General features: G+C 39.9%; 2 protein-coding genes across 3 annotated transcripts in view; both read right to left on the bottom strand.

Annotated features, from left to right (window-relative positions):
- The window catches only part of FAM53B (family with sequence similarity 53 member B), a 122,894-nt gene extending 122,290 nt beyond the window's left edge, over positions 1-604 (bottom strand). Inside the window, exon 1 of one of the 2 annotated variants that reach the window (XM_057531499.1) lies at positions 181-604. The gene's annotated coding sequence lies outside the window, so the exon portion shown is untranslated. The remainder of the gene's footprint in view (positions 1-180) is intronic. The other variant, XM_057531498.1, reaches the window with a different exon arrangement.
- A 3,432-nt stretch (positions 605-4,036) lies between these two features.
- EEF1AKMT2 (EEF1A lysine methyltransferase 2) overlaps positions 4,037-16,419 on the bottom strand; it is a 34,749-nt gene continuing 22,366 nt past the window's right edge. Inside the window, exons 4-5 of the mRNA XM_057531371.1 lie at positions 15,229-15,319; positions 4,037-4,332 (exon numbers count right to left, since the gene is read on the bottom strand). Coding sequence (XP_057387354.1) covers positions 4,158-4,332; positions 15,229-15,319 — 266 coding nt within the window. The 3' untranslated portion in view covers positions 4,037-4,157. The remainder of the gene's footprint in view (positions 4,333-15,228; positions 15,320-16,419) is intronic.

Raw genomic sequence — 16,419 nt, 5'->3', positions numbered from 1 at the left:
GAAACAAGGCGGACAAAAAGGAAATCAGCAACATAAAAATAAAAATAAAAAAGGTCAAGGCCAGCACACACGCGAGCCGGGCTCCCTACAGCCGGCGGCTGGGGCGCACACGGCAGGGACCTCCGCTCGGGACCAGCCCCCCCGGTCGCCAACGCCGCCGCCCGGCCCGGGGTCGCTTACTGTGCGCGGCGGGACGCTCCGAGAGCGGACCCCGCGCCGTTGCCGCCGGCGCTCGCCAAGTCGTCCAGGCTGCCCGCGGCTCGTCCGCCGCGCGCACGCTCTCCTGCCGGCGCCGAGCGCTTTGTACCGAGCGGCTCCCAGGGAGGAGGAAATCGACTTGTCACTTCCTGAACTGTTTGCAACTCGTCCCTTTAACCGGCCCCGGCCAGGCCGCCCGCGCCCGCCGCCGCCGCGGGGCAGCCCGACCGCGGCTGCGTGTCGCTGGGTCCGGCGCTCTGCGGGCGGCGTCGCGGGCCCGGGCGCTCAGCGCGGCGGCGGCGGCGGCGTGCAGGAGCCGGGCAGCGTGCGGCGGCGGGCGAGTGTGCAGTGCGCGCAGCCGCCGGTGGGCGGGGAGTGGGGGGGTCGCGGCGCGCCGCCGGCGGGGCTAAAGGGCGTCCTGCGAGCCGAGCCGCGCGCCGCTCGCCGCGCTCGCGCCCGCAAGGCCCCGGAACGCGGGAAGTGGCCCCGGTCCCCGGCCGCGCCGCCGCCACCACCACGGCTGCCCGGGCCCCGAGCCAGAGACCCCGGGGCCGTCTCCCCCCGCCCCCCGCACGAGCCGGGATGAAAACCCCGGGCCGCGTGGACTTAAGACGTCCAGCTTCCGGGTTGTTGGGTTTTTGAGGTTTTAAGGAAACGATTTCAGGGGCGTGCTGGGCGGTAGGGGAGGGGGACCGTGTTAGTGTTGTCACACTTTCGGACGATAAATCGCTACTTTCCTAACTCGGGGTGCTGATCGAAATAAAGGAATGTGTACTTCAGAAGCCACATCCAAAATACATGCAACTGGTGAAGGAAGGATTTGTGGTTGCTAAGCAGAAGCAGAGCATGTTTAGTTCTGTAACTTAGGATGTTGACTTAAGTTCAGGAATGTAGCCCTGATAGAATAAGCAGAGTATTTTCATTGTGCTGCTCACCTGGGGGAGGGGGATTGTTTTCCTTGTGAAGTGAAGCCCTAGATTTCCCATTACTCCTTCCTACTGGTTTATGTTATTTTATTAACCTTTTATCCAAGAAGAGATTTTTTAAAGAGAAGGTTTTTGAAAAGAACTCCCTATGCCTGTTTTGTGTTCTCCTTTGCCAAAAAAACAAAACACCTCATTACTTTACATGGATTGTGTCTGCGCCATCTGAATGGTTCTATTCATAAATCAGGAAACTTTTTCTGCTGCTTCTAGGAACATTTAATTGGTTTTAATCCAATGTTTCAATCCCAGCATCAAACATAAATGAACAATTAACTTCTTGAGCTTGTGTACACTTGGGAAACTATTATATTTCATGGCTATTGCTAAAATATTTCAGTTTCTCATCACACTGGACCCATTCTTTTTCAGAAAACCACGAGTTCACGTCTCCTTTCACACTAACTACAGCTAACTCTAGTGGTCTCTACTGTAGGATGGATAACAACCAGGAGAGGATGTGAGTATGCACTCAAGTAGGCGATGTGGGGTGTAATCACTTCGTCCTAAGAAAGCCAAGATGAGATAATATGCAGAACACTAAGGTACGGATATCCTTATCCATAAACACTGCTTTAAAAAAATTTATCAAGGGCCAATTCTGAAAGGAGCAAGAACCAAGTCTTCCTAGATTGAACAAAGAAAGGCATAAGGGATAATTTGAGAATGCTGCTACACTGCCCTAATGCCATCTTATCACAGCGTCACCTCAGCCTTCGAGAGCTTTAAGGATATAGTTTAATTTACTTTTTATTAGGAGGCCTAGAGTGACTCCTGCTGGTAAGCATTCAGTTTATTCCTGCAATTACTAGTTCATCGGGTCAACTTAAAAAACAAAATTCAGGGGTCCCAAGCCTGGAAACAATTATTGCAACCATTATTCTTGTTGCTTTCAGGATGATTTTAGTCTCACAAAACTCCAAGGACTGTGGTTATGGCAAGCTCCTTTGCTGTACCGCCTCCTTTCTAACCTAAAGCAGCCTGTTTTTCTGGTTCTGAGGCTTTCTTAAAAGTGTAGAGAACTAAACTATCTGCTTCAAGAGTTCTGCTACTAACCAGTGAATAGCTATTTCTCATATACTTAATTTGAATGTCCAAAGACTAAAAATATACATTAAGGCCTGTGCCACTAACCTTCCATACTATGGGCCTTCCCACATCATGTAATAAAGTCCTATAGATATAACACACACCACTTTTCACAGCTATACTACATAGTTCTTTACTATAAAAAATCCTACCCAAAAGTTTGTATATTAGAGTTGCTCAATTCAAAAGGGTAAATATAAACTCAGTCAAACTCTGGACTTAAAACAATGTAAACTGCAGTCGGAGGAAGGGGGGTGCTAAGCTGTCTACCTTTGTTCAGTCCTCAAAGGTCAAAACCAAATCAAAACCAGATTTAGAGCACAACAAGATACCAATATGCAAATTCATAGGCCAATTTAGGAATAAATCCATAAATAATCCAAAAATGATCACCTGTAACTTTTCCATTATCATCAACCAACACTAACCTGGTTAAGCCATAGAACAGCCTAGGGATTACATACAGTCTCACTCCAAGACCAATATATGGAACCCAGGGAGAAAGCACAGCAATACTGGCTCTTCTGGCTCCTGGCTCCCCGCAAAGCAGAACTTCCAAAAGAAGGAATGCCTGTGTGTATGGTATGTGTGATATGTCCACTCAACACTGCCTGGGAGATACAAACTGAGTAGCATTCTATACTAGATGGTTCCCCCATTCCAAGTTTAAAGCTCTTAAGCAACAGGAGACAATAAGAGTGTATTTTATTAAGAAAGGGTGTAACCAACTATAACTTGTATCAGCAAGCTAATAAAAGTATTCACCTAAGCACATTTGTGCAGAGGAGGGTAAAGACTGGGTTTTGACATGCACTAAGAAATGTCCTTGGTAGTTAGTGGGTGTTTTATTTTTGTGCCTTCAGAACCAGATAAATATGATGTTCAAACAACAAGGAGCTGAGCTTTGAAGTTTGAGCAAGTACCAGTCAGTATTGCTCAGTTTCTCCCATCAAATGTATCCGTACCTATGATTGTAAAAAGAGCTCACCACTAAAAAATGATAAACTGGCTTGTCTCTGAGAATAACATTCTTTTTAGACTAACAATGTGAGTGAAACAGACGTCGAACGTGTTATACATTGGACCCAACAGCAGTATGCAGATGCATGTGCATTAACCCCTTTATTCAGCTTCCAAAAGCCACTGCCTCTTTGTCACAACTGCTGTATTAAAAGCCAGTCATTCACATTTCACACTGTCCTTTCTACATTTGAAAAGATCTTTTTTAAAGGAGAACCTTTAAAATTGCTTATAATAGATGATGGGAAGATAGACATCACCAAGTCCACCTGAAACATTTTCAAAGGGATTGGCTACTGAAAACAAGTTAGCGAAATACACTTCTTTTAAAACTATGGAAACTTTTTGGTTATTGATGGAAGCCAAAAATCTGAACCTACTATGGGGGCAATTTTCTTATGCAGCTTATTCAGAAAAATAAGTTCTATAATTGTTCCCACACCTATGGTCCAGCTACAACTAACAGCCCTACCTACATAAGCATGTTATGACACACTAATCCTTCTGTTCTTTCCTTTCTATTCTTTTTGTCTTTTGTTCTGAAACCTTTCCACTAATGAAAATGAGTTACAGCCCTGGCTGGAATCTCATATAGATATAGATATATAGATATAGATCTATAAATCTATCTCCTATATCTATAGATACACACCTTTTTTAAGAGGTACTTAGGTTCTTGAAGACAGTTATTTTTTGATTCAAGAGATAAATAAAATGAATTTATTTTCATTGAAAAATAAGCACAGCAGTGAATTTAATGATACCAATCTAACTCCTTTGATACAAAATGAGAGTTGAAAGCAGCTTGAAGGGGAATGCCTATTGAAATCAGCGCATGTGAATCTGCACAGCTTTGTAACCGAACGTCTAGCACCATTGAGGTAAGAAGCATGCCAGCTGGGACGGCATTGTGCACCACAAAGTGTGGGTTGTAAGCCTAAGTCCTGAGCACAAACCCTGGTTTCCAAGTTGGCAGGTGCTGAAAACACAACAAATGTCACGCTTGCAACTCACTGGATGGAAGAGCTCTGAGTAAAGTAAGCTAAAAAGAACAGAGCAACAGTTAAAACTTATTTCAATTTGATATTATTTTTTCTTTGCAAAGTTAATAGTAGCTATTAGTGTTATGTGCTAAAAGAAAACTCAAGCATGAAAAACGAGACACGGAAAAGTTTATGCATGGGAAATAAGCAAAAATAAATATAACAAAGTAAATCTATATTCAAAGTTACTGACATATGTAAAACTTCCCAAACCTATTTTTACTATTTTAATACTAAGATTCAAAAGCATAATCAATTCCTGGCCTTTCCCTGATCTATTTATGATCTTAGCTGATCTAACTAGTATCTAACTAGTATCACTACAGCATGGTTAGTCACCTATAACCTAGTTTGCCTCAGTTACTCCACCAAAAACACAGCTAAAAACAAGCTACAGCATTTTCATACTGCTGTACGTTGAATTTAATATAGAAAATATTTCAACAGCACACTCAGACTAAATGTTTATGTTATCATCTTCAAACGATTTTTTTTCTCATATATTCTTTTTTTTTTGGCTGCGTTGGGTCTTCGTTGCTGCATGCGGGCTTTCTCTAGTTGTGGCGAGCGGGAGCTACTCTTCATTGCGGTGCGCAGGCTTCTCATCGCGGTGGCTTCTCTTGTTGCGGAGCACGGGCTCTAGGCGCGCGGGCTTCAGTAGTTGCAGCATATGGGCTCAGTAGTTGTGCCTCGCGGGCTCTAGAACGCAGGCTCAGTAGTTGTGGCGCCCGGGCTTAGTTGCTCCACAGCATGTGGGATCTTCCCAGACCAGGGATCAAACCCATGTCCCCTGCACTGGCAGGCGGATTCTTAACCACTGCACCACCAGGGAAGTCCCTTCTCATATATTCTTTAGTGGAATTCAGATTTAGTATTTGAGATATTAACCCCAAAATTTAACTTAATTTTTCTATCAACTATCTGCCATATAAGTCACTGCCTCAAGAAAAATCTATTTTGAACTCATCCCTAGTGATATGCTCAAAGCTACTGCTATCCTGCCTATTACCCAGAAAAATGAAAATGAGTGAATTTCATTTTCATTAGTTAAGAGGAAACTGAAAGATACAGCTTGTGATTTCATAGAGTTTAAATACCCAATCTGAAGACTGAATCCTTTGGATTTAAAATATCAAGAAAAAAAATTAGTCTCTGGCTCCAATGGTAGAACATCCCTGGGAGCAGTATGAAAAGAACATTTGCCCCACATATTACATTAGCGTGTGAATTTCTTCACTCTTCTCGGCACTTTGTCAATCTTCTATAATAACCAAAAGCAAAGATATTTTGTTTTATCATACCCATTACTGTTTGTAAGAGGGACCAGCCTTGCCTATTTTGTCCTAGCATAACCTGCAGCTGACCTGAAACAGAAAAGAATTGATATGAATGAGAAGCTACCATGCTATTTTAAATACTACTTTACATCTTTTAATTTTCACATAGAAACAAAACAAGAAACACTTTGATCAAAACCAAGTTATTCAGGGACTTTCCTGGTGGTCCAGTGGTTAAGAATCCACCTTCCAATGCAGGGCATGTGGGTTCGATCCCTGGTCGGGGAACTAAGACCCCATATGCCATGGGGCCACGGGGCAACTAAGCCCGCGTGCCGCAAGTAGACAGCCCATGCACTGCAACTACTGAGCCCGCGCGCTCTGGAGCCCGCACGCTACAACTAGAGAGAAGCCCGCGCACCACAACGAAAGATCCCGCCTGCCTCAGTGAAGATCCCATGTGCTGCAACTAAGACCTGACACAGCCAAATAAATAATTTTTTTAAAAAACAAGTTATTCAACCCTTGTAATGTTAAACTACCTAATTAAAGGTAGCGAAGCTTTGGGCTTCCCTGGTGGCACAGTGGTTAAGAATCCGCCTGCCAATGCAGGGGACGTGGGTTTGATCCCTGGTCTGGGAAGATCCCACATGCCGTGAAGAAACTAAGCCTCTGCGCCACAACTACTGAGCCTGAGCTCTAGAGCCCGCGAGCCACAACTACTGAGCCCACGTGCCACAACTACTGAAGCCTGCACGCCTAGAGCCCATGCTCTGCAACGAGAGAAGCCACCGCAATGAGAAGCCTGCACACCACAACGAAGAGTACCCCCTGCTCACCGCAACTAGAGAAAGCCCGCGCACAGCAACAAAGACCCAATGCAGCCAAAAATAAATAAATAAATAAATAAATAAATTTATTTTAAAAAATAATAAAGTAGCGAAGCTTTATGTTCTATCCTGATGACGTACATCATATCATATTGACCTCATCTCTGTAGAACTTTTTTTTTTTTTTTTTTTTATAGCTACTTTATTTATTTATTTATTTTTTATTTTTGGCTGTGTTGTTTCTTCGGTTCGTGCGAGGGCTTTCTCTAGTTGCGGCAAGCGGGGGCCACTCTTCATCGCGGTGCGGAGACCGCTCTTCATCGCGGTGCGCGGGCCTTTCACTATCACGGCCCCTCCCGTTGCGGGGCACAGGCTCCAGACGCGCAGGCTCAGTAGGTGTGGCTCACGGGCCCAGCCGCTCCGCGGCATGTGGGATCTTCCCAGACCAGGGCTCGAACCCGTGTCCCCTGCATTAGCAGGCAGACTCTCAACCACTGCGCCACCAGGGAAGCCCTGTAGAACTTTTTTAAAATGGTTCAAAGACTTAAAACTCTTTGAGGTTAACTAGAGAAAGTGACACTGTTCTGGCCAGCATTTCTGTAGTAATAGTAAGCACTCTAAGCATTGAGATATTCATTTAACCACCAATAAAAAGGTTAAATAAATAAACAAATCTGAAAACCAAGTGTTTTCTACACTAGCATAAACAACTGATTCACTGTACTTTACATACTATACCATCAGTTCCAACATAAACCAAGGTCAAATCAGATAAACTACTTAAAGGATTGCCCAACATCAAACTTTAAAATGCCACTGTGAATGGTACTGTTAACTCAACTTACAGCAAGGAAAACAAACATGACTCACTGATCAAAGAAATCAAATCTAGATGATGCAAGGTGGAAATCAATGATAAAAATCTTAGCCCGCAGCTTCCTAAATGCATAGTAAAAAACCCAAACCCAACTCAACAACTCAGTAAACCTGAGGCATGGTCATTTGGGGGATCTGTTCTCAGGTCCCTTGTTAGTTGTCACTGGAAACAATGCCTTGGTGTTCAGACCTAAGAAGGAAGGTGCACCCTGTCCTTGACCATTTGTTTTCAATTCAAATGCATCCACATTAACATTTTCCCCATCATACCTATGTTTATTACTAAATAACTACCTCTAAAACAGATAATGATCTTAAACCTGAGGGGTATTCTTAGAGTCTGCTGAAACACATCATAAAGGACATTTCCTGAAAATCCAGAATTAGGATATCTAGCCTTCATTCCTTCACTAAATAAAAAGGTGCTTTCAGCATCAGCCCTATCTAGAGACTAAAGAAGCAGCAGCTATACAGTATGATTTCTTAAGACATTCTGAAAGGCCCACCTATTCCAAACCTTCCCTCTTACTTATCTACCACTCATTCGCCTCTCTTCACTCATCTAATCGCTCCTGGAATACAAATGCCTTACAATGGGACTGAATACATTAACTCAGTGGCACTGAGGGTTAAAATCCTGAACAATTCAATATATTGGCTCCGATGGGAAGGTTTCCTTGGAGAAAAGAATATTTATTTGGCACTGGTGTGTGCTAAGAATCATGCTAAGATGATTTACATTTATTTTTCTCATTTAATATTCACAACCCTATTATGTAGAGTCTACACAACTGCTTCTCTCTCCACTATATCAAACTGCTTCAAAGAAATGTACTAAAGGGAAACCAACTTGAAATAAGTATCTACTATACATTAGGCACTTTGCCAGAACGTTTAAAATATTGATACTTCAATTTCATTGAGGGGGTAAGCAGTTTTAGGACAGATTGACAGTAGTCCAAAGAAGTAGAAGGCATAAGAAGGAAAGACCCATGTACTACACTCTGTATAGCATGAGAAGGTAGAAATCTCAAAGCCATGGGCCTTTCAAGCGGTAAATAAGGTCATCCGTGAGTGCGTAGTGGTAAGTGTGTGTGTCTGGGGTAGGGAAGAATCAAATTAGGGAGATTCTTCAGGTTATCATAATTTTATATAAAATTAAGGTGGGACTAAAAAATTAGATGTAAATTTCTGAGTTTCTCAGATAAAACAACTCTGTGGTCAAATGAATACAAACTGAATTATCAAACATATATCGGAGGCAATCAATACTCAAACCTAAAGTTTACCAATGAATGCACAACGACATTTTTAGACTGAAAAACAATCATGTGATTGTGTCTAATGTTTTATTATATGTACACATATTTTTTCATATACATGAATAGATAGTTTGGTTTAAAAGAATCAGAAAGTGACCTAACAATTGATATTTAACTAATGGAGTATTTAAACACCCCATGTATAGTGGAAATCTATTTTGTGAGCTTTCTCTAAACCTCAGATCAATTTCAGCAGTTATTAGGGACTGAATGTGCCCCTTAGAAATTTATGTTGAAGCCCTAGCACCCAAAGAAATAGTATTTAGAGATAGGGCCTTTGGGAAGTAATTAGGGTTAGATGAAGTCATGAGGGTGGGGCCCTCATGATGGGATTAGTGCCCTTATAAGAGACACTCAAGAGCCTTACAAGAGATACCAGGGAGTTTGCTCACTCTCTCCCCACAAGCATGCACAAGGAGAACATGTGAACATATAGGGAGATGGCATCCATCTGCCTACAAGCCAAGAGAAGAGACCTCAGAATGAAACCTACCTCGTCAGCACCTTGAACTTGGAATTCCCAGTCTTCAGACTATGAAAAATATATTTCTGTTTGAGCCACCGAGCCAATGGCAGCCCAAGCTGACTAATATGGGGGTAGAAAAGAACTTTAAATATCATCTACTCAACACCCTTGTTTCACAGAGAGAAAAACTGAAGCCCAGAAAAGGAAAGTGACTTGCCTAGGTTCCAATCATTTTTTTCCTCCAAAATTTAATATTTAAAAAAAAATCACTTCTCTCTGATATTTATTCTATTAACAGATTTTAAAGACAAATTATCTGGTACTATAAAATGAAAAAAACCAAAATAAATTTCAAGTTCGGAAAATAATCTGATACTGCACTTGTTGCAAATTAAGTCATTAATCAACTGGACTTAACAAAATGATCTCTCAATTCTGGCTATGTAATGTCTTTATCATATAAAGATTCCACGAGGAAACCTTAGCTCACTAAAATGAACAAACTTTTGGAAAGGTGAGGCTTATTTCACAGTGAGGTTCAGTATATGGAATGTATTATGGAGTATACTCCAGAGGGAATAAATAGCTCTGACTTGCTTATGACTGATTCTCAAAAATCAACAAATATTATTCTCATTCAAGACATAGCATAAAAGCGGTTTCACTGAATCACAAAGGTTCTATTTATAAATCACACAACGTGTAGTTTTCACTCACAATTTCAGGCCTTTCTTCCAAAACTTGCAAACAGCTCTTTAACTCAGCCCAGTATGTTTTATTAAATACCATATTATGATTTTCCCCATTCAGACTCCAACTAGACTTCTTGTTAAGGACATGGAAGGAAAACCTAATTAGTGCTGCTCCAGTGCATCTAAATTTATTTCACCACGAAAATCAACAGAGTAGGGGCTAGATGCTGTCACAGAAAGGCAGACGGATATGGAATGTAAACTGCTCTTTCCTCTACTCTTCCCCTCTCCCACCCCACCCCTCCAAGTTCCATGGCTGGAAATCATCCTAACATTTTTTTAGCCAGGATGTACTAAAATTAGATGGGAACAAAGGACTGACATTTTCATATTAGAGGAGGGGTTAGGAGAAAAATGCGAACTGGCAGCACCCACTCTCTTCTGCATTTAGCCTCTTCATCCTGACTACTCCCTCATCTTTGAAGCAGCAAGGAAGGCAATAGCAAGGGAACTACAACTATTCCAATAGCACTTCTATTCTGCTGTGATCACATAATGATAAACTGCTTCATCTGTAACTATGTTAATGAAGAGTGATAAATACACTTCATGGTCCCCTTATTCAGAGTATTTCATTATTTCTTTCTAAGCTCCTCAGATAATATCCAGAATATGCTAATTGCTGGCTCATGTGTAAATTTTTAGGTATTTGGGAAAACAAGTATGTTAGATTTGCTTTTCTTAAAAAGCTTCTGGATAGCATGCACAATAAAGCTCACTCACTAACACACTTACCATTTCCTGATGCAGTAATAACAATACATGTTTAAAAATATAATATAGAAGAATTTATCATTTCTTCAGGAAGGGTCATTTAAAAATGAAAAAAGTAGATTTGGATTTTTATATCTTCCTCCAATAAACTAGGCAAGTAATTTGCAAATACTTTAAGGCACGATTGATCTCTTGGTTGTAAGTCTTTCTTACAATGGTATCAGCATGACAAAAGTGCATTCTGCCAGCCTCTACATCCCAGTTTTTGAAGTTCTACTCCATAAAAGCAGGATACTGATACATTCATGTCTTGAGAATTATTCCTATCTTTTTAATTTGGTTTCCCTGGGCCTAAACCACAGGTCCGTACAGTGACAGCTCAAAATGCTGAGCTGTTAGAGAAGCTCTTTTAATGATTAGTCTAATGCACTGTGTTGTAAAGATTTTTAAAACTTAATAAGTACTGACTCAAGCTCTCTTTTTTCTTCTGGTTACTGGAGCCCATCTTGACATCTAAGCTGGAAATGAATGATCTTTCAACAACACTCCAGGGATTTTGCTAAGGTCATATTCAATCATTCATTAGGCTTCTTACCCCTTGCTTTTCAGAGTTCCATTGTAGAGCTGGTTTTATTCAGCATTTATGTAGCCCGTGGGCTTGGGTATTTGTCTGCTTAATGTTGAGTTTCATTTCTATGCCACTAACATAGGAATCCATCAATTGACCAAAGAATTTCAAACTATTCTTTTACTTTTCTAACAAATTGCATGGTATGTATGAAGAATAAATTAGCATTAATTTTCTTCCATTAACTGTTAATAAAACATGCTCATGTGCTCCCCCTTCTTTAAGGACATCTCTGTTTTCTGCCTAGCTAAGAGAAATGACAGGGTTTCCTAATTTTTCTCCCACTATGCAATTGTCCTTCAACCTACCACGCTCCTCATCTCCCACAGTCAAACTCTAGGTCATAGGCAGCCTCCTTCCAGTGAAGTGTACTAGACAAGACTCCTTTCAGACCCCATCAACACACCCCCCCACCGCCCGACACACACACACACAATGAACTAAAGAGGTTACTACAGCGAACACAAGACATTTGGTCTCTTGCTCTCAAAGCAGGAGGCTGTCTCTGGAGCACATACATTCTAGCTCACAGTGCAAAAAATAGGAAATCAAACCCAGGTCTCCTCACAGTGGTAGAATGCTGATCTGGAAAGCAACTAATTTTTCACATTTACATATATTTTCATTGTAGGCTACCAGACACACACACACACACACACACACACACACAAATATATAAAATAAAATTATTTAAGAGAACATAAATCAAAGTCTATTCACATAGGCAGGGATACTCTATTTCTTTGCATATTAATTTAAGAAAAATTATTTCAAAGCCATATAAAACTTAATTACTCATATAGGTTCTTTAAGGTTTCTATTATACTCTGGATGAATGTGAATGAAGGTCAACATACAGTAATGCATTACAGTATCATGGAAATTTAAAAATAAATAATAAGTGAATTGAAACACATTATTCATACCAAAAATAAAAATCTTTCATATATGTTTACCTCCCTTCCTCCCCCAAAATAGCCAGAAAATTGCACACATAATCACAGATGAAGAAAGGCAAACTCGTTGCTACTACAAAGGGAAAAAATCATTCAAGGACAGTTTGTACTTATTGTAAAATGGCTTTAGTCAAGCTGCCAAGAGTAGTGTCAGGTTTGATTCTCAAATACATAAATGCCAGTCCCAAAAAGCAACTTGAACTTGTGCACCTGGCTTGAAACAAAATGTTCTGAAAACTTTCTATTTGTTAATTGGTGTAACGCACCCATTCAGGCCTCCAATCCCTTTGGACTTGCACACACACTTCCTATACACACAGAAGTGGCCTGTTATGCAGCAATAACATCATCATGAAAAGCAACAATTCTGTGCAGGCTCCACAGAGAAGTCTCGTTTGCATTTCAAACAAGTTTCCTCAAAATAAGGGTGTCTTTTGATGTAATAAAATTACAATTCCAACTTCTTATCCAAATAAAACAGCATTCACTACATAACTTACTGCTCCCTTTTATAACTGCATAATTTCTTTCACAGTTACCCACATATTCATATGACCTAACAAAACTAAGTTTAATAATAATGTATTTATGACTTGTTTCAGTAACTTGGGGACATTAACTGGCCTGGTTTTTAAAGTGTGGTATTACTTGAAATTACTAATAATTTATTGTTAGCATTTTTGGACCTTCCATTTGTTCTGATTTCAATCTCTGAGAGGCTGATTTCCAGCAGGATTAAACTGATAAGAAGAGATGACAACTCCCTTTTCCTAACCGTATCAACAGCTCCATGATTCCCCCCCAAATGTCCTACATTTTTGCAAGTGGAACACACATACCCCCCACAATAGTGACTCAAGGAGCTTTTCAACAAAGGCCCCCTCCAAGCTATCAGTGAATCCAACCCAATGTCTCAATCTGGTTGCACAGAAGGCCTATTTTGTTCCATCGATGCTTTAAAATAGCATATACGTAACAACTCAGAATTCTAAAAAAGTACTTATATACTATTACATATTTAAAATCAAGAAATATTAATGTGAAAAACAACAAAGACAAGATCTCAATAAATTATAAAACACTGATTCTATGGTTTAAGATCCCATGTCTAGTTTATAAAATCAACACAATTTTACACGTTTAAATCACAGATATTTTAAAGTAATTTCTCACTTTTTACATGTTAAAAATTAAAGCTTTTCCAAAAATGTTATTTGTGTTGAAAGTTTATGTAAATGTCTTCAGTTATCTTGTGCAAGGCAGACGGTAATCTTAATGGTTGATTAATGTTGATCTAAATCAAACCACCCTTCTCCTCCCCGTCCCCCCAGCCCTCCCTGTAACAAAAATGAAAAGAAAAAGGGTGTAATGCTAGACTTGCTCAGTACTGGAATAACATTTGCCAAACAAACAAAAATTCTGTTTGTTTTGTAACCCAACAAGCCCCCAAAGCTGAAAATCATAAAAATTATTATCACTTTTTAAAAACTCATATTGTGACTCCAATATTAAACTATTAGCCCCAATACAAAATGGCACTAAGGATTAATAAAACTTATCTCTTCAAAAACGTTCATAGGGCTTCCCTGGTGGCGCAGTGGTTAAGAATCTGCCTGCCAATGCAGGGGACACGGGTTCGAGCCCTGGTCTCGGAAGATCCCACATGCCGCAGAGCAACTAAGCCCGTGAGCCACAACTACTGAGCCTGCGCGTCTGGAGCCTGTGCTCCGCAACGGGAGAGGCCACGACAGTGAGAGGCCCGCGCACCGCGATGAAGAGTGGCCCCCGCTCGCCGCAACTGGAGAAAGCCCTCGCACAGAAACGAAGACCCAACACAGCCAAAAATAAATAAATAAATAAATTTATAAAAAAAAAAAAAAAAAACCTTCATAAATAAACTGTTCCTCTTGCTAATCAGCCCCTAACTAGAACATCTTTGTCCCTGTATCCCTGAGGGTGTATATATATAAAACTTACACCACCTCTCACAGAGGAATGACACAGCTCAGTTCTTAATGACACAAGTCTTTTAAGACAAATAGGGAAATGGTGAAAAGTAATGAAGGATGACTCACTATTCTCACAGTCCACTGATCAACAGTCACTAACAGGGAGTTGCAGATCTCCTAAAAATAACTGCCCAACTTCTCTAACAGAATTTTCGATGTACGAGTCCTAGTTCCCCAACTGAACTATAAATGCCGTAAAGGCAGAGACTTAGACCTGGGAGGCGAATACGCTAGGGGAAGAGAACAGGTTTTAGAGTCAGACCCAGAGAAGAATCCTGGCTCTATCTTGTACTAGCTATCTGATATGTAGAAACAGGAATAAGTAATACATGCCTCGAGAAGATATTGAGGGAATTCAATGACTTAGTAAGATAATACAACTTAACCTAGTGCCAGCATATAACAGTATCTCTTAGTTGTCTTTCCTTCTACTATTTATCCCTCACAGTGTGTAGAAGATCATCAGCCACAAAATACAAGCTCAATAAATATTTGTTGATCAACTGATACATTTATCTGATTTTGTTTAATTATACACATAAGGGCTAGGGGATTTTCTCAGGTATTAAATAATTTTTTTTTAAAAACCTATTCAACTCAAAATATCATACTTACTATGTTTTATAACAGTCTAATAAAACATTAAGAAAGTCGTTTGGCTTATTATTCTGGCCCTGGAATAGCTTGGTCATATATTCATAAATAGCTATATCCAATTCACCTTTACCAAGGCACAAAAGTCAAGAATACATACTATCTGTAAATTCATTTACTGCTTTAAAGTTTTTAACTGTTCAGCAGTTACAGGAAATTTTTTTAAATCAGAAAGAAAAATATTTACATCTCAAATACAAAAGAAAAATTTAAATTATTCTTGGTTGATCTCTAAAACCGAACTACTTCCATGCTCATGATTTTTTTTACCAACCCATTTTATCTATTCAACATGTGCATCCTGTGTACTTACTAAACATTTATTTGCACTTGCATTTTCCGTATCAGGTTTACTTTGATGTAGAGCTTCTTTAAAAAAGCTAACTGAATTTGTCCAATGAAAAGTCTCACGTTTTTTGGAAAACCAGTGCTGCTACACTGTTTCCAGATCTGCCTCCAAAGCTGAACCTGGGTGTCCGCAGCTCTTCAAAAAGTTCAAATCCTGCCAGACAAAAGTAAAATACTTTTATTAGGGACTGAATCCCACAGTTAAGGGATATTTGTATTAACAATGTACTTTTGAACCTTTTACAAAATTACGTGATTCCAAACTCCAAATTGTGACTAAATTTCACTTTATGATCTTCTATCCTATATACTATATGTGTATATGTGTATACACCCAAAAACACTTTGAAATGAACAAGTAACAGACAAAATCAAACTGGAAAAAAGAGGCTTTCCATCCATCCTGTTTGTCATCCCTGTTTATCATCCCTTCAACTCTGCATCTCCAGTGGCCTCCTTTACCATCTAATTGTAGGAAGCAGATTACCATGTGTTGAGGTCTTACCACGTATCCGGCACTGTTTTGAGTGCTTTATGTGTAGTAAGTCAATTAATCCAAATCAGATATATAAAGGCACTTAATACAGAGAAGATAAGTAACATGGAAATAAAAATGAAAAAGTCCTGGAGACGGATGGTGGCAATGGTTGCACAACAATAAGAATGTACTTAATGCCACAGAACTATAAACTTAAAAATGGCTAAATAGTAAATTTTATGTTATATATATTTTACCACAATAAAAAAAGAGTTTGTAACCAAAGATCAAGACCCAAACTGAACCGAACTTGGGAAGGTAAGGAAGTAGTAACTTTCAAAGCAGCACAGGGTGATTTCTTTTTTTTTTTTTTTTTACTTAACATGTATTCAAAAATCCTGGGTGCAAGTCCCAGCTCTACCACTTTCTAGGTGAAAGGTTACTAGATTAAGGTCAATTTACCTTAACCAGAATCCTCAATTTCTATGCAAGGAGGTTACAGGTATCACTGCCCCTATCTAACTTACAGTGATTTTGTGAAGATTAAAATAAGAATATGTGGTGTTCTCCTAACCTATAAAACAAAATGGAAATTTAATGTTTTATTATTCTGTTTTCAAAAAATAAGACAAATAAGGGTGGAAGGTTGGTTAACTCTTAGTTAACCATGGTTTTCTCTCAGTGATGGGATTATCAGTTTGGGAGAATTCTTTTTCTTTTGGGGGAGAAGGTGTCTGCATTTTCTAAGTTTCCATGTCTTGAGCTAAAGCTGAAAT

The sequence above is a fragment of the Balaenoptera acutorostrata genome, chromosome 16 (assembly GCF_949987535.1).
Source record: "Balaenoptera acutorostrata chromosome 16, mBalAcu1.1, whole genome shotgun sequence".
In the NCBI taxonomy this organism is placed as follows: Eukaryota; Metazoa; Chordata; class Mammalia; order Artiodactyla; family Balaenopteridae; genus Balaenoptera; species Balaenoptera acutorostrata.
This window is presented reverse-complemented; position numbering and strand designations above follow the sequence as displayed.